Source organism: Jaculus jaculus, chromosome 9 (genome assembly GCF_020740685.1).
Source record: "Jaculus jaculus isolate mJacJac1 chromosome 9, mJacJac1.mat.Y.cur, whole genome shotgun sequence".
Lineage (NCBI taxonomy): Eukaryota > Metazoa > Chordata > Mammalia > Rodentia > Dipodidae > Jaculus > Jaculus jaculus.
In genome coordinates, this window is record NC_059110.1 from 124,632,667 (window position 1) to 124,658,285 (window position 25,619).

The 25,619-nt window shown below is 51.0% G+C and overlaps 1 protein-coding gene across 2 annotated transcripts in view; it reads right to left on the reverse strand.

Moving 5' to 3' along the window:
• The window catches only part of Ttyh2 (tweety family member 2), a 55,225-nt gene that overhangs the window by 20,696 nt on the left and 8,910 nt on the right, over positions 1–25,619 (reverse strand). Inside the window, exons 2-6 of one of the 2 annotated variants that reach the window (XM_004655150.3) lie at positions 23,029–23,201; positions 18,160–18,271; positions 5,593–5,813; positions 564–659; positions 99–171 (exon numbers count right to left, since the gene is read on the reverse strand). In XM_004655150.3, coding sequence (XP_004655207.1) covers positions 99–171; positions 564–659; positions 5,593–5,813; positions 18,160–18,271; positions 23,029–23,201 — 675 coding nt within the window. Of the gene's footprint in view, positions 1–98; positions 172–563; positions 660–5,592; positions 5,814–18,159; positions 18,272–23,028; positions 23,202–25,619 lie in introns of those variants that run through there. The other variant, XM_045159467.1, reaches the window with a different exon arrangement.

A 25,619-nucleotide genomic window follows, 5' to 3' on the forward strand; every position in this document is an offset into this window, starting at 1 on the left:
GAACTGAGGCTGGACGCCAGCCTGCCCGAAGGCTCTAGACATCACCAGCAGACTGACTGTCCTGGTCAAGACCAGCCACCCAGGACCCCTGCACTCACCACTGCGGCGGCAGAGTCGGCGGCCAGGGAGGCCCAGCTGAGGAGCAGGGTTAGCACCCCACAGCACAGCACCCTAGGAGAGAAGCAGAAGCCATGAGACCCTGCGAAGGCAGAGGTAGGGGTTGCCCCCCCCCCCCCACATTGGCAGTCACTCCGTCTCCTTCCAGCACCCTTTCGCCCCGGCTGGGACCCGCTGACAGCTGGGGGAGGGCTAGCCAGATGTCTGAAGCGCAAGTTCTGGGGCTGAAGAGACCCACAGCTGAGAGAAGGTGCTGGCCAAAGATGGCTGGAGGCATTGGACTGGGTCCACATGGGGAGCCCCGGCCTGCTTTCTCCCCTCGAGTGCTTGCTGAGGAGGGAGCAGTCTGGCTATTGCCACCCTCAGGGACAGGCCAGGCCCTTGTTTCCCTCTGGGTGGCACCTTGCCTAGCTCTTTGTCCGAAGCCCACGGGCAGGGCTACTCACGAGGCTAAGAGACACTTGGAGCGTTTGGCCAGTCCCAGGCAGGTGAAGAGGCAGGTGACTAGGTCCAGGATGAAGAGCAGCAGGTAGGACAGCCACCTAGGTGGGGGAGGACGGGCGGCAGGGTCAGCAGAGTGGGACTCCTCGCGTGTGCCTCCTGGAGGCTGGCCTCACCGCCTCGAGAGAGCCCTGCGGCGCGCGGCTGCACTCACAGCCCTGGGGAGCTCCGGGCTGCAGGAACTCAACAATTTTGAGGACAGCCTGGTTTACACAGTGAGTTTCTGGACAGCCAGGCTACACAGCAAAACCTTGTTTCCAAAAACCATGGGAAAAAATAAAAAGGGGGCCAAACGGTACAAGAAGAGTCATCTGGGGCTGGAGAGATGGTTTGGCAGTTAAGGTGCTTGCCTTGCAAAGACAAGGGACCCAGGTTCGATTCCCCAGGACCCACATAAGCCAGATGCACAAGGTGGTGCTTGCGTCTGGAGTTCATTTGCAGGGGCTGGACACCCTGGTGTGCCCATTCTCTTTTTCTCTATCTCTAATAAATAAATAAAAATAAAATATTTTTAAAAAGAATTATCTGGGCTGGAGAGATGGCTTAGCAGTTAAGCGCTTTCCTGTGAAGCCTAAGGACCTCGGTTCGAGGCTCGATTCCCCAGGACCCACGTTAGCCAGATGCACAAGGGGGTGCACGCGTCTGGAGTTCGTTTGCAGTGGCTGGAAGCCCTGGCGCGCCCATTCTCTCTCTTTCCCTCTCTCCCTCTTTCTCTCTCTGTCTGTTGCTCTCAAATAAATAAATAAATAAATAAAATTAAAAAAAAAAAGAATTATCTGAATATCTGTTGTTACAGTGGCTCTCTCCACTGGTGGGTCTACATAACCAGACACTACATACAGACACAAGTCATAGCCAGCAACCCACGTGGAACCTTGGGTGGGGGTTGTGGGGTGCTCCAAGAGCTGACTGCACAAAGTGGAGCCCCACTATGGCCCTTTTCAGCGGGCTGGCCTGCTTGCTGGGGTACATGGAGCTCTCTTCTTCCAAGCCGTGCATGGCAGAGGGAAGGGAATGAGAGTGAAAGATCTGCTCCCCAGCTTCTGGCTCACCCAGAGTTGAGCTGATGGGGGGAAAGCTACCTTACTCCCGGGAAACCTCTGTTTCCACATCTACAGAGGAAGCTGGAGCCTCTTTTGGGACAGAGTGCAAGGAGTGCGTGCTTCCTGGAGGCGAAGGGGCAAGGCTACCATGGGTTTCATAGTCTCTGCTCTCCATGTCGAATGAACCAAATTTTAAGTCCAAGAGCAGGGAGAAAATCTTCAACCAAGTGCCTTGATCCTGTCTCTCCCATTAGGCCCCAAGGTGGTCCTCACGAGGCAGCGGCAGCCTCCAAGAGCCTTGCCCACCTGCCCTGTTCTGAGGGACAGTTTGAGCAATGCAGTAGGCAATGAGAAGGCAGTCAGGGACAGGGAACAACCTCCGTCCCCCAGAGTAGTCTGCGTGTGTGTGTTTGTGTGTGTGTTCATGCGTACGAGTGTGTGTGTGCAAGCACAGCACACATGTGGAGGTCAGAGAACAACTTTTTGGGTGTTGGTCCTTGACTTCCATCTTGTTTTCAGGCAGGGTCTCTTGTTGGCCCATGAGCTTCTAGAAAACCCTCTTGTCTTTGCCTCTCATCTTGCCAAAGGCTTGCTGGGATTACAGAAGCCTGTCAAAAATTCTAGATTTTGGGGGCTGAAGGGATCATGGGCTGGAGAGATGGCTTAGCGGTTAAGGCGTTTGCCTGCAAAGCCAAAGGACCCAGGTTTGACTCTCCAGGACCCATGTTAGCCAGATGCACAAGGGGGCGCATGCGTCTGGACTTCATTTGCAGCGGCTGGAGGCCCTGGCGCGCCCATTCTCTCTCTATTTCCTTCTTTCTCTGTCAAATTAATTAAAAATAAAAAAAATAAAATCCTAGCTTTTGCCAGGCAGGGTGGTGCACGCCTTTAATCCCAGCACCGGGGAGGCAGAGGTAGGAGGATCACAGAGAGTTTGAGACCACCCTGAGACGACATGGTGAATTTCAGGTCAGCCTGGGCTACAGCAAGACCCTACCTCAAAAAACAAACAAACAACAACAACAACAACAAAAATTCTAGCTTTTCCAGAGGCAGGGAGTTTGGGTATTTGAACTTAGGTCTTCATGCTTACACAGCAGGCACTTTACCCACTGAACCATCTTACCAACATGCCCAGCATGGTGAGCCCTAGAGATCTGAGCTCACATTTGCGTTGCAAGCCCTGTATCCAACGAGCCATCTCCCAACCCCAAGAATTACCTTTTGATCATTGCTTCTCTTGACACAGATGTCAAGACAAGCCCATTGCCTATGTCTTTCCGACGATGGGTTTCTGCTTTGTCAGCACCACAAAGAGGGTCAGAAAAGTGTTCAGTATATGAGAGTAAAGGACGGAAGCACTGGCAGGATGACCAAGAGGTTCTAAGGCGGAGGAGCAAACTAGAGGCCCCCCAAAACCAAGTGAGAGTCTCTTTGTGAATTGAGGCTTGATCCCAAAGCAGTTGCCTAGTCAAACCTGCAGCTCCCACCAAGAGTAGCAGGCAGCTCCTGGCGCATCTCTTGAAGTCCTAGGCTTTGGAACAAGGACAAGGACAAGGCTTTGGGACAAGGACAGAGCTGGCCGGCCTCTCTCTCTGGAGGCTACCAAGGAGACAGGTGTTTATTTTTTTTCAGATTTACAACTGGAAGGTCCTTCGGAAACCATCAAGCATTAGTGTCTAGAGACTGGAAAGTCACGCCCATGGTGGCCAAGAACCTCAGAACTCCCTGGGAACTCTACTTCCCTAGAGGGGCGCAGCCAGCCACAGGCACCTGCTGGAACACGGTCTGCTCCCTCCCCTGCCTTCTTTGGGGGTGGCTCGTGGGCCGGCCTTTCCAGCTGTGGTTAGCTGTGTCTCCACATGCTTTCCCGGCCTGTTGTCTGCAGTTCCTAGAAACAGCTCCTGGGCGGATGTGTTCTCCCAGAGGAGCCCCAAAGGACTGAGGGAGGGATTTCTCACCAAGAACTTGGCTTTCGTTTGTGGAGCTGCTCCTGGCTGTGACACTCCCACAACCCCACCACATCCGGTCTCTGGAGGCCAGCTCCTCTGTCTGTCTTAGCCCCTGGCTGTTAGCTCCCCTCTAAGCTGATGGGCCCTGGCCATGACCAGGGCTAACAATCCCTGTAAAGTCATGGGGTGGGGGGAGGGGGCGGGCGAGGGGAGGAGGCTCTCAGATGAGCCTGTGAGCTATGGAAGCTCATGTGGGACGTGAAGCAATCAAGTGCAGGGGCCCACCTTGAACAAGACCTTTTCTCATTGACCTGAACCTGAATAAGAAGCATTTGGGGATTGGGACAAAAGGGGACTCCTTCAGTACCCCGGTGAAGTACCTGAGTGCCCTGATCACTGGCCTTCCTTGATTTTTGTTTATTTTTATTTGAGAGCGACAGAGAAAGAGGCAGACAGAGAGACAGAGACAGAATGAGTGCATCAAGGCCTCCAGCCACTGCAAATGAACTCTAGATGCATGTACCACCTTGTGCATCTGGCTTACGGGGTCCTGAGGAATCATCAAATCAAGATCCTTTAGCTTTGCATGCAAGCACCTTACCCGCTAAATCATCTTTCCAGCCCTGGTGTTTTTTTTTTTTTTTAATATTTTTATTTATTTGCGAGCAGAGAGGAGAGAGACACAGAAAATGGGTATGCTGGGGCTTTGAGGCACTACAAATGAACCCCAGATGCATGTGCCCCTTTGAGCATCTGGCATGGGTACTGGGGAATTGGACTTGGGTTGCTAGGCTTTGCAAGCAAGTGCCTTAACGTCTAAGCCATCTCTCCAGCTCATGTGTGTGTGTGTGTGTGTGTGTTTTAAATTATTTATTTATTTGAGAGCGGCAGACACAGAGAGAAAGACAGATAGAGGGAGAGAGAGAGAATGGGCGCGCCAGGGCTTCCAGCCTCTGCAAACGAACTCCAGATGCGTGCGCCCCCTTGTGCATCTGGCTAACGTGGGACCTGGGGAACCGAGCCTTGAACCGGGGTCCTTAGGATTCACAGGCAAGCGCTTAACCGCTAAGCCACCTCTCCAGCCCTCATGTGTGTGTTTTTAACAGTCAGTTTCATGTATCACAGGCTAGCCTCAAACTTGTTGTGTAACTGAACTGCTGAGCCCCCTATTTAAAGATATGGCCACCACACCTCTTGTATATGGAGTTGGCGATCAAGAGCAGGCAAGTACTCTGTCAGCTGAGCTACATGCCCAGCCCCCAAGATCCCTTTCAATCCAGAATGTCCATGACACTGGGGGAATGCGGGGCGGGTGGGGGGGAGAAGGAGGGGTAAGGGAGTTCTTCCCCTTGGGAAACAGTTCCAAGGCGGAGGTCTCCAGCCTCTTCTGGATTCAGCTTGGCAGTAGCCTCCTGGGTGGGGCTTTATGACATAAATAAGTACAGAAAACTGAGTACATTGTGCAATGTTAGGTTCTGATTTTCCTGAATGGCTTGAAGAGGAGCCAAGTCACTGGGGGTGGTGGTTGGAGATTCCAAGAGCTGACACTGGTCCTCTGAGACACACATGTCCCATCCATTCTGTATTTTCACGGTGCTAAGCACCCAGCCTTGGGAGCACAATACCAAGTATATCATACATGACCCACACCAGACACTGCTATTTGGCTGGATGTCACTCTAGGACTAAGATGGCTGTCTCTTGCCAGTGACCCTCTCAAGATTCCGTACTCAGAAGGAGAGCAGCCAGTCTGGAATCTCGGACCTGCACCAGGGTCTTCTCCTGGGCTGGGGTGAGGGATGGGGCAGCAGGGAGACAGAAAAGAAACCCACAGGGTGAATGATGAAGGCATGGATTTGTATACCTAAGCAAGGTGGGAAATGTGGGGCAATACTTCTCAGCCCACCACTGATCACCAGCTACATGGTAAGGCTGAGGGAATCACTGGCCCTCCTACTGATCACCGCCCAGAGCCTCACCTGTAATGCTCCACAAAGGCAGTCTGGTTGGACATCTCCGTCAACTGTGTGGTGACCTCCCTCCACACGGGCAGTCTTGAGAGCTGGACGATGATGTTGCCCGCCATCTGCTGCATGAACTTCAGGGTCTGGATGTAGTCACCCCGGGCAGCAAAGATCTCGCTAAGTCGAGCCAGGTGCTGCTCTAGGTCCATCTTCATCTTCTGGGTGTTTCCAGATACCTAGGGAGGGGCAGAAGGCAAGAGAAGGCTCCATGGGTGGGCACGGGTGGTTCCTGGTTTGAGCTTTCAAAGAGGCCTCTGTAAGTAGCTGTTGGCTATATGAGCTTAAAGGGACATAGCATACAAGCCCAGACTCAAAGAAGTCATGAGCTGCTATTCCAGAGAAGGGACAAAAGACACAGGTCCCGGCACCCACTGCCACAGTGTGGATCTGGAATGTTCCCCAAGGTTGGCATGTTAAAAAAAAAACAACAAAAAAACTTAGGCTGGGGAGATGGCTTAGCAGTTAAGGCGTTTGTCTGCAAAGCCAGAGGACCCTGATTCGATTCTTCAGGATCCGTGTAAGCCAGATGCACAGGGGGGTGCATGTGTCTGGAGTTCATTTGCAGCCCTGGTGTGCCGTAAGTTCCAGGCCACCCTGGGACTACATAGGGAATTCCAGGTCAGCCTGGGCTAGAGAGACACCCTACCTCAAAAAAACCAAAACCAAAACAAAACAAAGGCTTGGTTCCTACTTGGTGGTGTGGAAAGGTGGTGGAGCTTCTTTAGACCTTCAAAGGGAATACTGGTTCTCTTTTTTCAACATTTATTTATTCATTTTGGTTTTTCTTTTTTTAAAATTTATTTTTATTTATTTATTTGAGAGCAACAGACACAGAGAGAGAGGCAGAGAGAGAGAGAGAGAGAGACAGAGAGAGAGAATGGGCACACCAAAGCCATCAGCCACTGCAAATGAACTCCAGATGCGTGTGCCCTCTTGTGGAGTCTGGGGAAATGAGCCTTGAACTGGGGTCCTTAGGGTTCACAGGCAAATGCTTAACTGCTAAGCCACCTCTCCAGCCCCTCATTTTGGTTTTTCTAGGTAGGGTCTCACTCTAGCTCAGGCCGACCTGGAATTCACTATGAAGTGTCAGGCTGGCCTCGAACTCATAGTGATCCTCTTACCTCTGCCTCCTAAGTGCTGGGATTAAAGATGTACGCCACCACAACTGGTCTCTTTTCATTTACTTATTATTTATTAATTTTTTTGTTTATTTTTATTTCTTTATTTGAGAGCGACAGAGAAAGAGGCAGATGCAGAGAGAGAATGGGTGCGCCATGGCCTCTAGTCACTGCAAACAAACTCTTGAAGTGTGCCCCCTGCTGCATCTGGCTAACGTGGATCCTGGGGAATAGAGCCTTGAACCCGGGTCCTTAGACTTCGCAGGCAAGCACTTAACCGCTAAGCTGTCTCTCCAGCTCTATTTATTATTTATTTATTTGGTTTGGGATTAAAGGTGTGTGCCACCACGCCTGGCTATTTTTGTTTTCTTTGACTGTGGCCACAATGAGGTGAGCAGCCCTGCTCCACAGTGTGCCTGCAAATGTTATTCATTGTCTTGGAACTCTTTTTGTTCAAATTTGTATTTACTTTTGCATGTGTGTGTGTGTCAGGAGTGGTCTGTCCTCCACCTTCTTTGAGGCAGATTTTCTAGCTGCTGCAAACAAGTCTGGCATATAAGCTTCAGATTCTCCTGGCTCCGCCTCCCGTTGGGGTAGGTGTGCTGGGAACCTGGAAACATGTGCCATTTTGTGTGGATTTAGGCGGATGCTGGGGATTGAACCTGGGCCAGCAGGCTTTGCAACCAAATGCTGAGCCCCTGTCCTGGCATTGTGGACTCTCAGTCAGTGAGAGAGAGACTTCAACCAGACTCTGGGGTGAGGTTCTCACCCTCCGCCTTAGTTTTCTCTGCCTATCTTCCCTGATGCTCAACCATGCACCAAAGGCTGCCAAACTGGGCAGAATTCACCTTCTCCTCTTTGTAAGTTGACGACCTCAGGTATTGGTGGTAGTGATGGAAAGCTGACTCACACCCAGCCGGCCCAAGCTTGGCCTGTTCTGCCCTTCACCAGGGCTCTGATTCTCAGATCCAAACCTTACTGCGGGTCGAGCTTTGGAAATCTGAAATCCCAGATCCAAAACGACTTAAATTCCAGCATTAACTCTGTACAAATAATCCCAAACCTTTTGGAGTCCCAAACACTCCTGGTACCCAGCATTTCAGATAATTCATGCTCAGCCTATGAGCTGGGGCGGTGGCTCAGTGGTTAGAGGAGCTTGCTTGCAAAGTCTGATGATCGGAGTTCAAATCCCCAGTGCCCATGTAAAGCCAGATGCACAGTGTGGCGCATCTGGAGTTTGTTTGCAGTCGCAAGAGGCTCTGGTGTGCCCATGTGCATTCTCTAATAAGTTTTTTAAAAAAATTAAAAAAAAGAGAGAGATAAGAGCTGGGCCTGGTGGTGCATATCTTTAATCACAGTACTTGAGAGGCTGAGGTAGGAGGATCACTGTGAGTTCAAAGCCACCCTGAGACTACATAGTGGATTCTAGGTCAGCCTGGGCTAGAGTGAGACCCTACCTCAAAAAACTGAAAAAAAAAAAAAAAAGGTAGAGATGCCCAGCCAAAAATAGGAGGGAAGGGGCTCATGAGGCTAGACCCTCCCTGAGGAATTACTGGCAGTTAACAATTGCTGGGCTGCTAACAGAAAGCTGGAAAAAGCCATGCTGCACACAGTTCAATGGGAGAAAGAGAAATCACCAGTGAAGATACTCAACAGTGGACACTGCAAATCTTATATTTGGCTAGCCAGGCCAAATGAGCCAACTGGTGCAATAGTGCCATGTCTGTTATAGGGGAAACCCATGGCCCTCCAATTTGACTGGAGGCCTGCTCCATGGGAGGGAATACATCCCTGATACTGAAAACCTACAACAGGAGTAGTCATGAGCCCTAAGGGTGTAACGTCTGCTGCTGTCTGGCTAAATGTATGCACTATGCTCACCAAACTGCCCAGTAAGCACTTCTCTTAATGTTCACACCCATATTTTAATGCTACTCTCACTTTTGGTTAGAGAACCTTCTCTTTTCAGATGTCAGTGACCTTGGGATGACTCAGAAGGCACCATGGTGCTGAGAAGAAGTGACAGAGGAGTGCTCAGCACTGAAATATCTCTATCACACCTTCCAAGGCTCAGGGCCCATTGCGGAAGAGGTGGTGGAAAGAATGTAAGAGCCAAAGGAAGGGTAGGACTCCTTACAGCGTGCTTCCCCGGACACGAAATGGCCTGGATATCCATGACCTCACAGTGCCTGACACTCCCTACACAAGACCGTCATAAGAGGAGGAAAAGATGATGACATCAAAATAAAAGAGAGACTGATTGAGAGGGGGAGGGGATATGATGGCGAGTGGAGTTTCAAAGGGGAAAGTGGGGGAAGGGAGGGAATTACCATGGGATATTGTTTACAATTATGGAATAATTGCTGGGCTGGGAGGGGGCATTTTCTTCAGTGGGCAGTCACTAGAAAGTTTCTCATGCTCTAGTGAACAGCATTGTGCTCATTTAAGCCATCCAATTAAACTCACTGGTCATCAAGAAAAAAAATGACATGAAGGTAGACGGGGTGGGTGGGGGGCGAGTTGGGAAGAGGAAAGGGTTCAGTGTGAACGGGCGGTAAGTGAGAGTAAGGGTTCAGTGTGAACGGGCGGTAAGTGAGAGTAATGGGGCTTTAATATGATCAAAGCGCATTCTATGTGTATGAAGTGGGGATAAAAAGACTAACGTGGGTAAAAATTCAGTTTTTTTTTTTCTTTTTCCGAGGTAGGGTCTCAATCTAGCCCAGGCTGACCTGGAATTCACTATGGAGTCTCAGGGTGGCCTCGAACTCACGGCGATCCTCCTACCTCTGCCTCCCGAGTGCTGGGATTAAGGTGTGCGCCACCTTGCCCAGTTCCCTCCTCCCCCCGTTTTTTGATTTTCCGAGGTAGGGACTCACTGTAGCTCAGACTGACCTGGAATTCACTCTGTAGTCTCAGGTGGCCTCAAACTCACGGTAATCCTCCTACCTCTGCCTCCCGAGTGCTGGGATTAAAGGCGTGCGCCACCACGCCCAGCCTAAAAATTCAGTTTTCTTCTTGAACACTCATCTAAAGGTTGAAATGCTTGAGGTTATGAAATAAAACCTTTTAAGGGAAAAGGTCCTATGTAGCTACCTCACTTCTTATTCCCACAACAGAGTTCCTAAATGCCTTGTAAGAGAAGAATTTTGTGGCTGAGTTAGCAACAGCAAAGGGAGACAGAACAGTAGGGCTTTGAGCCCAGACAAACTCAATGCCACCTCTGACCAGCTTGGTGCCTTCCCTGTGCCTCCCCGGACATCTAGCCTACCAGGTGTATGGATGGCTTTCTGTCCCTTGGTTGGGTCTTAAAGACCCTGTAGGTGCATCTGACGGTTAGAGGTAGAAACAAAAACATGATGGTAATGACTGTCCTTGCTGGCTCCCAAGTAAGGGCTGTGTGTGTGTGTGGGGGGGGGGGGCGCTATATTGCAAGGGACTTTTCAAAGGGCCAGACACCGGTGGCCACCAGGCTTGGGGGACACAGCCCAGCAGCGGAACTCATCCCTGCTGGGTCTGAGCAGAGCCTGCGCGCTGGCTCCCTGCAGAAGGGCTGTTTCTGTTTTGCTTTGAGACAGGGTTTTGCCCAGGCTGGCCTGAAACTGACTTGCTATGTGGTTCAGGCAGACCTTGAATTTGAGATCCTCCTGAAGAGCTGAGATTCCAGACCTATTCCACCAGGGAATGCTTTTTGGTTTGTTTTGTTTTTTCAAGGTAAGGTATCACTCTAGCCCAGGCCAACCTGGAATTTACTATGTAGTCTCAGGGTGGCCTTGAACTCATGGTGATCCTTCTGCCTCTGCCTCCTGAGTATTGGGATTAAAGGTGTGTGCCACCATGGTCGGCTGCTTCTTTCTTTGTGTGTATGCAAAAATACTTCATTTATTATTTACTTGCAAGGAGAGACTGAGAGAGAGCAAATGCGTGCAGCTAGGTCATCTTGCTGCTACAAACGAACTCCAGATGCATGTGCCACCCAGTGCAGTTGGCTTTACGTGGGTCCTGGGGAACTGAACCAAGGCCATCAGGCTTCGCCAGCAAGTGCCTTTAACCTCAGAGTCATCCCCCCAGCCCCAGGGAGTATTTTTTTGTTGCTGTTGAAATTTTCATGCTAAACCCAGAAGCACAAGCAGCTGGCAGGACAGAGGAAGTAATCCTCACCCGGGGCCTTGATCCCACAGCCTGCCAGATCAAATGGCATTTCAGGCGAGGGGAACAGCTTCTCCACAGTGAGGAGTGCACCAGGCAGCCCACTGCGGCCTTTTGGGGGGGGGGTTTGGGGCTTCACGTCAACCTTGTGGCTTTTCGGATCTGCCCTCCATTGTGACTTCCTGGTTCCAGAAAAGTGAATGGCTATTTCACTTTACTTTCTAAGTATCAGTGTCTCTTCCTTTTTCTGGTCTGTGCCTGGCGATTTGGACATGGTGAGGATTGAGACATCAAGATAGAGAAACTTAACTGGACAGAGTGACTCGAGCTTGTGGGATCCTAGCACGTGGAGGTGGAAGCAGGAGGACTGCCCAGAGTTGGTGGGCAGCCGTGGCTATCTAGTGTGTTCCAGGCCAGCCTCAGCTACAGTGTGAGACCTTGTTTCCAACAAAACAGACCACATTTACAAAAAAGGGGGGGAGGACCAGGGATGTAGCTCACTTGAAAGTGTGCTTGTCTGGTGTGCAGAAGCCCTGGGTTCAATCCCTAGAACTCAATAAAGCAGGCACAGTGGTGTGCAAGCCTCAAAGCCTAGCACTTAGGAGAAGGAGAGAAATTCAAGTTCAGCCGGGCGTGGTGGCGCACGCCTTTAATCCCAGTACTCGGGAGGCAGAGGTAGAAGGATCATTGTGAGCTGGAGGACAGCCTGGGACTGCAGAGTGAATTCCAGGTCAGCTGGGACTAGAGTAAGATTGGAGAGATGGCTTAGTGGTTAAGCGCTTGCCTGTGAAGCCTAAGGACCTTGGTTCGAGGCTCAATTCCCCAGGACCCACGTTAGCCAGATGCACAAGGGGGCGCACACATCTGGACTTCTTTTGCAGTAGCTACAGGTTCTGGCGAGCCCATTCTCTCTCTTTCTCTCTCCTGCCTCTTTCTCTCTCTGTTGCTGTAAAATAAATTAAAAAATTAAAAAAAAAAAAGAGAAGTGAAAATTTTAGATGATAAGCCAGTCACGAGTCAGTCATAGGCCTGGAACCTGTGGGAGAATGGGGAGTTCCAAGCAAAACTCTGTGGAAAGAAAAGAAACCAAAACACAGGACAGGGGTGGGAGAGATGGCTCCGTGGTTAAGGTGCTTGCTTGCAATGCCTGATGATCCAGGGTTCGATTCTCCAGCACCCACATGAAGCCATATGCACAAAGTGGTGCATACATCTGGAGTTTGTGTGCAGGGACTAGAGGCCCTGGCAAGCCCATTCTCTGTCTCTCTCCCCCCCTATCTTTCTCTCTGTGTTTGCAAATACATAAATATACATTAAAACACACACACACAGAGCTGGGTGTGGTGGTGCACGCCTTTAAGCAGAGATGAGGATCACCATGAGTTCGAGGCCAGCTTGGGACTACAAAGTGAGTTTCAGGTCAGCCTGGGCTAGAGTGAGACCCTACTTCAAAAAACAAACTAAACACAAAGATGGGTGTGATGGAGCATGCCTTTAATCCCAGCACTGGAGAGGCAGAGGTAGGAGAATTCCTGTGAGTTCGAGGCCACCCTGAGACTACATAGTGAATTCCAGGACAGCCTGGGCTACAGTGAGACCCTGTCTCGCAAAACAAAACAAACAAAAGCACAGGACATTAAACATCTGTCAAGTCCATTTTTCTTTCTAGTATTATCTCACAGAAAGCAACAAAACTAAAGAAACATGAGAACTATCATAGGAACGACCTGCTTGCATCTTGGTGCTTGCTCCCATCACCCCCAGGTCCTTCGATGTTCAGGAAGACCAAGGTGCAATGCCCCGACATGACTCTCTCCCGTGGGAAAAGAAGCTTGGAAGGAGGGAATGGTCAGCCCTGTACTGGGCAGGGTCAGCCAGAAGGTGGGGTGGTGTCAATGCTCTCAGGGACCTTGGTTCTTAAAGCTTGGGCCCCAAGCAATAGCATCACCAGGGAGCTCATTATCGATACAGATTGCTTGCCCTGCCTCAGACAGGAAACAGGAACCCAGGGGTGGGGCCTGCTATCCCGGTTCAACAAGCAACGCTGAGGCAAGGTCCAGGTTGAGAACTTCTGCGAAGGAAAGAGCACAATTGCTTGAGGGTATCCGAAAGCAGCTGGCCCGGCGTGAAGCGAGTACGGGAAGTACCAATCCTGAGCTCGGGGCTCTTGCTGTGAAATAGACTGTCAACCTTGGTGCGGCCATGACACCAGCCCGTGCCTCAGTTTCCCCACCAATGAGCTCTCCATGAACCTGTTGCAGGCACAAGACAGCCAGACTGGCCATTAGAATATGACAGGGCTCATAGCTTTATGTAAGGGTTCCTTTACACTCCAGGGGTTCAGGGATTATCCTTGTCCTGTTACTGAATGCAATGGGTTTGCATCTTGGTAAGCACAAAGCCAAAAGAAGCACAAAAGAGTGGAGAAAGAAGGCTGCAGAGATGGCACAGTGGTTAAAGATGCTTGCCTGCAAAGTCTGTCAGCCTGGGGTTCAATTCCCCGGTAACCACGTAAAGCCAGATGCACAATGTGGTGCATTCACTTGGAGTTTGTAGTGGCAAGAGGCCCTGGCATGCCCCCCCCCCCCCTCTCTCTCTCTCTCAGGCAGGGTCTCACTCTAGCCCAGGCTGACCTGGAATTCACTCTGTAGTCTCAGCGTGGCCTGCGATCCTCTTACCTCTGCTTCCCGAGTGCTGGGATTAAATATGTGTGCCGTCACGCCCAGCTCTCTCTTTCTCTCTTTCTGCTTGAAAATAAATAAGTAAAAATATTTTTTTTGAAAAAAGAATTCTCACCTGCAGCAGGCAAGGAGAGCACTGGAGTCATTTCCAAAGCAATTCTCTCCCCAAACACAAGCAGCACAGGGATTTGATCAGGGGGCCTAAGCATCTTTACATAAGGCTGGGCCCATTTCTAAGCATGCTCCGTTTAGAAGCACATCCCTAAGCATGTTCAACATAAGATCATGATTTAAAGGTAAAGGATAGTAGACATATTTCACGGACATGTTTACCTTAAAGTCTTGGAGCATATATGCCAAAGGTTAAAGTGCCTTTGGGCATGCTCAGTTTGCACTATAAAGGCTTTAAAAATATTTTATTTATGTATTAAATATCTTTATATTTACTTATTTATTTATTTGAGAGTGACAAACACAGAAAGAGACAGATAGAGAGAGAGAGAGAGAGAATGGGTGCACCAAGGCCTCCAGCCACTGCAAACGAACTCCAGATGCATGCGCCCGCCCCCTTGTGCATCTGGCTAACATGGGTCCTGGGGAATCGAGCCTCAAACAGGGGTCCTTAGGCTTCATGGTCAAGTGCTTAACTGCTAAGCCATCTCTCTAGCCCTAGTTATTTATTTGTATGCTGAGAGACAGGAGAGAGAGAGAAATAATGAGAATGGGCACACCAGGGCCTCCAGCAACTGCAAATGAAATCCCTGTACATGCACCACTTTGTGCATCTGGCTTTATGTGGCTCCTGGGGAACTGAACCTGGGTCCTTAGGCTAGGCTTTACAGACAAGCACCTTAACCACTAAGCTATCTCTCCAGACTAGCACCATAAAGTTTTATCTGAAAATAAAGAAAAGGATATTAAACACATACATACATACATACATACATACATACATACATATATATATATATATATATATATATATATATATATATATATATGTATTTGTAAGCAGAGAGAGATAGAACAAAGACAGAGTGAATAGGCAGGCCAGGGGTCCTAGCTGCTGCAAACGAACTCCAGACGCATACACCGCTTTGTGCATCTGGCTGTATGTGGGTACTGGGGAATCAAACCCAGGTCATTAGGCCTTGCAGGCAAGCGCCATAACCGCTGGACCATCTCTCCAGCCCAGGAAAGGATATTTTGGGGTCTGCTCCTGTAGGTCCATGCCTTGCTTAGTCACTAACAATCCTAGGGTGGAAACCTACATTCAGGGCCCTTCCCCAGGACACCGGATCCACACAAGGTACTCACTGGCCTTTGCCCACCCAGCACCCCTTAAATTACCCCTTTCTGAACCTCCAAATCAAAGCATGACGGCATTCAGAACCCTGCCAAGTCTGCCCGAGCCCTGAGCTGCCCCACCCACCGAGGCACAGGCTTCCCTGGGGAAGACAGGAGGGTGGAGGCTTCTGGCCCAGAGATGGGCATGCAGGGACGGTCTGCTCGCTCTGTGTTGGGGACAGCCCCAGAAGACCAAGGCCTCTGGTTGGTTGCCCAGTCTGTGTTCCTGAAGGGCTCAGGTCCAAGTCTCCTGGTTTGCTCACATGTTCACACCCTGAATCTGCCACCCACAGCCTCCAGGCAACCCAGCATCTCAGCTTCATGGTGATTATAGTAATTATTATAATGACACCATTATTTTGGTCCCCCAGGTGGAGCACTTCACAGTTTACCGGTAAGTTCACTGGCATTAATTCACCTGACATCATTTATCTGCTATTTACACCTTACTCCCTGGATTAGGAAAGTGGCCTAAGATCTGCTGTCTCCCGGGGGGCCTCAAGCCCAAGTGCCCGTTCTGAGGGCTATAGTAGCTTTATTCTTCCCTACTTCGGGTAACAGTGTGAGTTCCAAGGGCTCATCTGCAGAGACACAGAGCCCTTCTCTTAGGGAACGGGGCCCTGATGGTTTAGAAAGCAGGATTTACAGCCAACCTCCACATCTGGCCTTGGAGCCCCGAGGGCCCGGGGGCTGTTCCCAGCTACCCATCTCCCAGCACACTCCTCTCCTCCAGAGATAAGGATTTGGACGGACTCAGTTTTCCCATCAGGCTGGTTCAGCCAGCGAACGTCATGGCCTTGAGGCTTTCCTGGGCAAGACAACCTCCTCCCCCTGCTGGGTTCTTCTCCCAAGGGCGTTGGGTGCAGGAGGAGGTGGCATGAAGGCAGGAGCAGGCAGACAGGCCAAAAGACGGTGTGCTTGGGGTCAAGGAGAGTAAAGAGTGGGTGTGTTCTGTGCAGTTTCTGGGGTTCTCTTCTTCAGCTCCCCCAACCCTGCAGCCTCTCATCCTCAGCCCAGAGCTGCCCAGCCCAGAACCTAGAAACCCGGGCATGGTCTTTCTCAGGGGTGGGTCCCCGAGACACAAACAATGGGTGAACTTTACAGAACAGGATCTGTGGGCTGGCTCAGCCGTCCAACTGTAGTACAGATTATCAAGAGAACAGCTGTCTCTTTAAGACGAGCACCTCTGCTCCCCCCACCCCCAGGGTAAGGATGACAGAGGGATTAGAGCCTCAGAGGAGCTTAAGGGAGCCAACAGGAGGGGCAAATGAGGTCGAGTCTCTCCAGGAGGATGCCAGGGCAGTGACCAGTTGTTCTGGCCGGGGCTGGGTTTGATGGTAGAGACTGCTTCAACACAAATGGGCCTATTGTTGGGGGCCTCTTACTTCTCTGTGGGGACCTGGTTCACAGAGGATCAGGAGTGGTGCAGATGCCCAAGGACCAATGGCCCTGAAAGTTGAGTCCCCAGGCGGTATGCAGGGTCATCACAGAGACTGCGTGGAGAGCTGTCAGGTAAGACTAGCGGCCAGCCCAGGTGACAGGCACAAGAAGGCCAAGAGAGAAACAGACTCCTCGTCCTCTGTGGCGGTCTCTAGGTCCAGGGGCTCAGTAGAGTAGCTCTTCCCTTCTCCCAACAGTACCCCATCTCCTCTGGTTGGCAGTCAGCCCAGCCCAGCTCTCCACAGGAGTGCTGAGAGGCCAGAGCCCCAAGACACGCCAGGCCTGCTGTCTGGAATCACCCTAACACCTCGGGATTCTTCCCTTGTTTCTGAAGAACTTCCCCCTTTGATATCTGGAACCCAACTGTGTCTGCGGCACTCACGCCCACATTTATTTGGATACGGTGGCACAAGACTGTAATCTCAGCACTGGGAAGGCAGAAGTAGAAGGATGGTTGCAAGTTCAAGGCCAGCTTGGTCTACATAGCGAGAGTCCCAGGTCAGTCAGGGCTACTTGGTGGGATCTGTCTCAAAGAGACAATGAGAAACAACAAAACAAAATCTCTTGGGGCTGGGAGGATGGCTCAACAGTTAAGAGCAGTTGCTTGCAAGGCCTGCTGGTCCAGGTTTGACTCCAGGAGACATGTGGAACCAGATACAAAAGGTGGTACATGCAACTGGCGTGTGTTGCAGCAGCAAGAGCCCCTTGCACACATACACACTCATGTGTGTGTAAATAATATATATGTATATATATATGTGTATATATATATATATATATATATATACACATACATACATACATACATATATTTGGTGTTTTTTTTTTTTCTGAGGTAGGGTCTTGCTGTAGCCCAGGCTGACCTGGAATTCACTATATAGTCTCAAGGTAGCCTCGAACTCACAGCAATCCTCCTATCTCAGCCTCCTGAGTGCTGGGATGAAAGGTGTGTGCCACCATGCTTGGCAAGAAATAATATTTTTAATGGGGCTGGAGAGATGGTTCAGTGGTTAAGGTGCTAGCCTGCAAAGCCTAATGACCAGGGTTCAATTCCCTATTTACCCACATAAAGCCAGATGCACAAGGTAGTCAATGAATTTGGAGTTCGTTTGCAGTGGCTAGAGACTCTGACACACCCATTCTTTCTCTGTCTGCCTTTCTCTCTCAAATAAATAAATTTTAAAAAATAAAATAGGGCTGGAGAGATGGCTTGGCAGTTAAGGCACTTGCCCACAAAGCCAAAGGACCCAAGTTCAATTCCCCAGGACCTATGAAAGCCAGATGTACATGGCACATGCATCTGGAGTTTGTTTGCAATGGCTGGATGCCCTGGCGTGCCTATTCTCTTTCTCTCTGTCTCAAATAAATAAGTAAAATATTAAAAAATCCAAGGCTGGGCATGGTGGCGCACACATTTAATCCCAGAACTCAGGAGGCAGAGGTATGGAGGATCACAGTGAGTTCGAGGCCACCCTGTGAGTACAGCGTGGGCTAGAGTGAGACCCTACCCTGAAAAATCAAAACCAAACCACAGCAAACAAAACAACAACAACAAAAATCCACAGTCAAGGTTTTCTTCAGGAGATGAGCAAGTAGTCAGCTCTCTGCAGACAAATGGGATTTTATGGGGCTGAGCCTCTCCAAGCCTGTCCTGGTCCACAGAAATTGCATGTCTGCCCAGCAGTACAGAAGGTGGCTGAGCCCTGTAGCATGCAGCTGGTCTGTGGGGATATGATTGACCCCTTGTTCTGGCCACAGTGACCTCATGGGCAGCTGCCCACAGTCCTTACCAGCTCATCGATCCCGGAGAAGGTGTGGTTCGCACTGTCCAAGGAGTAGATCAGCTGGTGCACCCCGTCATTGGTCTCACTGTTTCCATAGAAACCAACGCCCACCGCAGCACTACAAGCAAGACCCCAAACAAAGGTCAGAGGTGACACCAAGAACATGTTCACCTTAAAAAACAGGTTTTAGGGTGCTGGAGGGATGGTTCTGTGGTTAAATGTGCTAGCTTACAAAGCCTGCAGGCCCAGGTTCAATTCCCCAGGGCCCAGGTAATGTCAGACTCAGAAAGTGATGCCTGTATCTGGAGTTCATTTGCTGTGGCAAGAGTTCCTATATTCTCTTTCTTTCTGTCTCAAATAAAAATAAGCAGTTTTCAGTTCATAGCAAAACTGAGTAGCCAGCTAAGGAGACGGCTCAGCAGTTAAAACAGATTTACAAAGGGCTGGAGAGATGGCTTAGAGGTTAAGGTGCTTTTCTTTAAAGCCAGAGGACCCAGGCTCTATTCTCCAGGACCCGTGTAAGCAAGATGCACAAGGTAGCACATGCATCTGGAGTTCGTTTGCAGCGGCTGGAGGCCCTGGTGTGCCCTTCCCTCTCTTTTTGCCTCTTTCTCTCAAATAAATAAATACATGAAAAATTTAAAAAAGCAGATTTGCAAAGCCAGAAAAAGTGGTGCACGCACCTGTACTGCAGGGACAAGAGGGTTTGGAACACCCATCCATTATTCACACGCACTCACACACATGTGTGATATATATAATTTATTTGTTTTGGTTTTTCGAGGTAGGGTTTCACTCTAGCCCAGGCTGACCTGGAATTCACTCTCTAGTCCCAGGCTGGCCTCGAACTCAGTGATCCTCCTACCACTGCCACCCAAGGGCTGATTAATGATGCGTGCCACCATGCCCGGTGCCACTCAACTTAAAAAATAATTAGGGCTGGAGAGATGGCTTAGCCATTAAGGCACTTGCTGGCAAAGCCAAAGGACCCAAGTTCAATTCCCCAAGTACCCATGTAAAGCCAGATACACAAGGTATCTGGAATTCATTTGCAGTGGCTAAAGGCCCTGGTGTGCCCATTTATTCTCACTCTCCCTCAAGTAAATAAATAAATAAATATTTTAAAAAATTAGATGGGCATGGTAGTGAACGCCTTTACTCTCAGCCATCAGGAGGCTGTGGAAGGAGGATCACCATGAATTTGAGGGGGACTACATAGTGAATTCCAGGCCAGCCTGGGCTAGAGTGAAACCCTGCCTCAGAAAAACAAAGAAAAAATAAACACTTGAGTGGCAATATCAGCATATATCCTCCTCCTGTGTGCATACTGTCCCCTGCTACGACACCCTGCATGAAACGCTGTGTTTGTCACAACTGGCAAACCCATGTGGGCACATGGGTGCCACCCTGGGTCCGTTACAAGAACAGGGTTCACACCTAGTGTTGCGAATTCTAGGGGGCCTAGACAAACGCATGAGTCTGTGTATCGACCATTACAGCATCACATAGAGCGGTTTCCCTGTCTTGCCTGCTCGGCCTCTCTCCCTCCCCCAGCCCCTGATCTTGTTATGGTCTCCATAGATTGGATTTTTCCCAGAACGTCCTATCATTAGAATCAGCTTCTTTCACTTAGCAGTCGGCATGGAAGGTTCCCGACTGCACTTCCTGTCAGCCCTGAATAATGTCCCATTGTCCAGATGAGTCTCCGCCACTGAAGGATGTCTTGTTTGCTTCCCTGTTTTGGCAATTGTGACTAGAAGCTGCCACAAACACCCCGAGTGTGGGCTTTTGACTTTAGCTGAAAAACTTTACCCCAGGGTTTGAGGGTGGCGAATGATGATGCGTAGAAGCCAGCTTGTTCCTGGCAGAGACATTTTAGTTGTCTGCAGGAGGAGCTCTCCTCTGGGTGCGACTCCGAACAATTGGGGTGTGTGTGTGTGTGTGTGTGTGTTTGTGCTTGGTGGGAGGGTTGAAATAGGGCCTCATGTACCTCAGGCTGACCTTGAACTTTTCTATTGTTGTTTGTTTTTCTAGGTAGGGTCTCACGCTAGCTCAGGCTGACCTGGAATTCACTATGGAGTCTCAGGGTAGCCTCGAACTTGTGGTGATCCTCCTACCTCTGCTGGGATTGAAGGCGTGCACCACCACGCCCGGCTTGACCTTGGACATTTTATGTAGCTAAGGATGTGATTTCAAGTGTGAGCCATCACACCTAGTTATGGGGTGCCGGGGATGTGCAGGCCAGGCAAACACTCTACCAACTGAGCTGTATTCCCAGCCTAGATATGACTCTGAAAGGTGGGTGAACACAGCCTAACACGGCGATGCTTGTGGGAATGGGTCTGGTGGGGCCTGGGCACCCACACCTTGACCAGTTGCCCTACACCGGTGGGCTTGGAGGCTACCGAGGCCTCGTGACATGAGCCCAGTGTCACCCCCAGTCTCTCCTGGCATCACCAGGAATCAGGGACTCCCTTGCTCCTCTCTGCTTTCCCCAAGACCTCTCCACAAGGCCTAGGATTTTAAGTTCCAGCTGGTGGAAAGTTTCCCCTTCCAGAGCTGAAGCCTGCCTCCTTAACCCAGATCCCCACCGGGCCTGCGTCCTGCTTAGGAAAGCAAGAACACGTCTCCAGTTCTGTACCACAGGGCATCGGACATCTCGATGTGGCCTCTGCGTCACCCAGCACTCGGGAGGCAGAGTAGGACTGCCATGAGTTCGAGGCCACCCTGAGACTACATAGTTAATTCCAGGTCATCCTGAGCCAGAGCCAAACCCTACCTTGAAACCAACACCCCTCCCCCCCCGAAAAAGTGATGTTGAAGCCTGGTGTGGTGGTGTACGCTTTTAATCCCAGTACTCGGGAGGCAGAGGTAGGAGGATCACCGGTTAGTTCAAGGCCAGCCTGAGACTACATAGTAAGTTCCAGGTCAGCCTGAGCTAGAGTGAGACCCTACCTCAAGAAACAAAACAAAACAAAAAATAAAAAGGCACTTGCTTGCAAAGCCTGCTGGCTGGCCCAGTTTTGCTTCCGCGGCACCCATAAATCCACACGTACAAAGAGGCCCATACATCTGAAGTTCACTTGCAGTGGCTGGAGGCCCTGGTGTGCCCACTCGTCCTAACTATCCAGCAAGCCCTAGGGATCCACCTACCTTGCTAACACTGGGATTACAGGCATGTATTATCACTCCTGGCATCTTATGTGGATTCTAAGGATCCATTTTATGGGGCCGGGTGGTGGCACATGCCTTTAATCCCAGCACTCGATTGCCAGGGTAGAAGGATCGTCATGAGTTCAAGGCCACCCTGAGACTAGAATTCCAGGTCAGCCTGGACTACAGTGAGACCCTACCTTGAACCCCCCACAAAAAATAGTAATAATTTTTGTGGGGCTAGGAATCCTCTAGTACCAAAGGAAACTGGACACAAAAAGGGGCGTTTATCTGCACTGGCGAGATGCCCTGGTGCATAATGCAGATATATTTTTTTTAGTTACTGCTGAAAAATACATGTATGGCCCTCAAGTTATGATGGTTCAAAAGGACTCTGACTGCATGGTGCTACGGATGCGGGTCCCACAGCCATTCTGCTTCCACTTTCCGCACGGTGTCAAGACGAGAAAGCCAATGCTACGATCCCACAGACCTCTCATTAGATGCTTTTACCAGACTGCTGGCTGACACAGGGCTCTGAGCTGTTTAAGGCGGGCTGCGGTCCGTGAGGACGCCCAGCAGGTCAGGTGTGCAAAGTGCTTCTTCCACTAACGACACTTTGAGGGGACAATGGGTTGTCTAGAATCCTATGGGAAGTCTAGAGCACTTGTATTTGAAAAACAAATGTTTTTATTTATTTGAGAGAGCAAGAGAGGGAAAGAAGCAGACACACACACACAGAAAGAGACAGAGAGAATGGGTGCTCTAGGGCCTCCAGCCACTGCAGACAAACTCCAGACACATACACCACCTTGTGCATCTGGCTTATGTGGGTCCTGGGGAATCGAACCAAGGTCCTTTGGTTTTGCAGGCAAATGCCTTAACTGCTAAGCCATCTCTCCAGCCCCAGCACTTGTAATATATACTTACACACACACACACACACACACACAGAAAAGAGAGAATGGGTGCTCCAGGGCCTCCAGCCACTGCAAACGAACTCCAGACACATATACCACCTTGTGCATCTGGCTTATGTGGGTCCTGGGGAATCAAACCAAGGTCCTTTGGTTTTGCAGGCAAATGCCTTAACTGCTAAGCCATCTCTCCAGCCCCAGCACTTGTAATATATACTTACACACACACACACACACACGTATATATATATACATATATATATATATATATATATATATATATATATATATATATATATATATATATTTGGTTTTTCGAGGTAGGGTCTTACTCTAGCCCAAGCTGACCTGGAATTCACTATGGAGTCTCAGGGTGGCTTTGAACTCACGGTGATCCTCCTACCTCTGCTTCCCGAGTGCCGGGATTAAAAGTGTGCGCCACCACACCCGGCTAAAATATTTTTATTTATTTGCAAAGGGAGAGAGAGAAGAGAATACTCTGTGTGGCTGCCAGGCCTGACTTGCACTGTGTGAAAAGTTGAAGAGCAATAGGAAGAACCCCCCCCCCCATCACTATGCTAAGGATCAATTCCCCATGCTTGGCAAGAAAAGGGGTCGCATGTGTTTGGGGAACCCGTCTGCTCAGGCAGGTGGCAGAAGCTTGGTCTGTGAATATGGCCAGATACGGATGAGCCACTTGGACTTGTTGGGGGACAAGACACGAGCAGGCTTTTCTCCTAGCAGGTGGGCTGACATGGCCCCACCTTGCCCCCTTGCAGTGTGGCCTGTGCAGAGGGACACTCACCAGCAGAGGAGCCCGGCTGCCACCGCCGTCCAGGTGACACAGCAGGAGCCTCGCTGCTTGCTCTGCACACCGTGGCCCCGCGGGCAGCAGCACGTGCACACCAGGTAAGCAGCAAGGAAGGCCAAGTTCAGACCCAGGCCGACGGCAGCCAGCAGCGCCAGGAACAGCAGCGACTGGAAGAGGAAGGGGCTGCTGTCAGCTCTTGTCTCCCGCAGAGGAGGGTTCTGGGGGTGGCCCACCCGAGGCAGGAGCAAGGACGGGGCCGGATGTTGACCTTCTGTTCATCCTTCCCTCCCTCTGGGTACACTGACTACGTGGGACTCAGGCACCCCAGGGCGAGTGATGGAGAAGCAGGTGGGCTTGGGACGGTGAAGCAGCGAGCGGCTCGCCTGCGTTTCTGGATGAACACGCAAGCCAGGCTGGGCCGGGGGACGAGCTCCGAGTGGGGGAGCACTGCCAACGAGAAAAGCCGTGCGTGACAAGCAGTGTGGCTATGGTAGACAGATGAAACTGCCTGAGAGGACCTCGCCAGCCTCCTGGATGAGAGCGCCTTGGGCAGGATGCCTTAGGTACCAGGGATTTGAGCCAGGGCCTCTCGAGCTGAGACAGCCAACCATTCCCAGCCATTGCTAGAGTCAAATGTGCCTATCCTAGGTGCTGGAATCATCCAGAATCCCAAAAGCTGCGCTGGAGAATGGATGACGGGGTGGGTGCAGAGGAGAGAGAAAGGACAAGCCTCAGGGTCCCTCTCACTCCATTCTGTCAGGGACCCAGGAGTCACCAGTCACATCAAGGTCAGAGCTCTGAGCAGGGCAGGCAGACCCTCCTCAGGTCCACCCAACAGCTTCAGGGTCCTCCAAAGGAGCTGCTCCCTGTCAGAAGGCCTGGCTTTGCCCCCTCTATCATGCTCTCCGATTTCTTGATTTGGCCAGATGGACACCAGATGGCTTCAGGATCACTGGCCGCCAGCCAGGCCTGGACCTGCCTCTAAGTCAGGCTCCTGAGCTAACCGTCTCCCCTGCTTCCCATGTGGCTCCAGTGGCACCCCATCCAGAATCTCCAGTGCTCCAATGGGGGACACTCCCACTGGGCCCCTTAGGGACTAGGCAGGTCAGAGAACCTGAGCAATAGCCATCCACAGAGTGGGAGGGGGATCCCAAGACCCCCAAGGTCTAAAGGGGGACAAATCATGTGCAGGGATACACACAGGGAGGGGTCCCAAGGCAGAGGATGGTGACTGCAGTCTGAGGATGGTGACCACTTTCGAGGAGAGGGAGTCAGGGAATGGTGTGGGGTGTGAGCCTTGCAGGGGCCACCTGTCCTTCCCAGTGCCTGCTCAGCTGCCCAGCTCTAAGCGAACTTGGGCAGCTCAGGAGGTCCCTGAGGTGGGCTGCTCTTAAGGTAACCCTGGGTGGGCAGGCTTCTCAGTCTCTGGGACAAATGGCCGAAGAGGTGCAAAGAGGGCAGGTGGGACAGCTCGCGTGGCTTAGCACACGGTTTCCACCTCCACCAAGCACCACCTGTCACCAGCTCCACTGGGAACCAGCTCTTCCTCCAGGCAGCTGGACAGGCAGGGCCTGCAGCTCTGAGCCTATCACCCTCCCCAGTCCTCAAGGCGCGGCAGGGGACCCGGGCTGCTGTTGTCTCTTCCTCCACCCCTCACTAGCACAGCTGCCCTTGGAGTCACTCCAGAAGGTTCCTGCCCAGTGAGATCACAGGAAGCTGCCGTCTACTCTCCGGGCAGGCATCTTCTATGGCAAAGGAGGCTGGGGTGGACGTGCTAGGGGCTCCCTACTCAAAGTGAAGGTCCCCACAACGCCACTGACCTGTGACTTCCAGAAACTGGCTTGTGGGGCAGAACCCACAGGCCACCATGGACCTGGCCCATCAGAATAGGAGCTGACCTCAGGCCAGCTGTAGACGGCTCAAGGCCAGAAGCAACAATGGATTCAGGTCAACAAATTCACAATCTTTTTTCTAGAAGCCTACCTTCTCCTTCATACTGACTCTGTCAGTAGTACCCATGGAGCCTCTTGGATGCAAATGCCCCTTATTTTTTCTTGAGACAGGGTCTCTAAAATAGACCTCAAATTTACCATGTTGCCTTGACCACCCTGGCTCCTCTGCCTTAACCTTGCGAATGCTGGGATTGCAGGTGGGTGCCACCACACAGGCTCTAAAACGTGCTGTTTGGCCAGGCACAGTGGTACACATTTGTGCCTCTAATCCTAGGGCTTGAGAGGCTGAGATAGGAGGATCCTAAGTTTGAGGTCAACCTGGCTACATAAAGACTTGAGATCCTGTCTCAGACAGACCCTGTATTCCCAGCAGCTCCCCGCCCCCCGCCACCGGCCAAAAAATCCAGAGGATGGCTCAGTTGGAAAGGTCTTGATGTGCAAGTGCAGGATTTGAGTGTAGACCGTCTAGCACCCAGTCTGGTGTCGTGGGGTGCCTGGGGAGGAGGAGATGCCTGGGGAGGAGGAGATGAGGGATGCCTGGGGCTTGCTAGCTATCCAGATCAGTAAGCTCTGGATTCAAGTGACACAACATGACTTTAAAAAGAGGTGGAAAGGGGCTGGAGGGATGGCTCA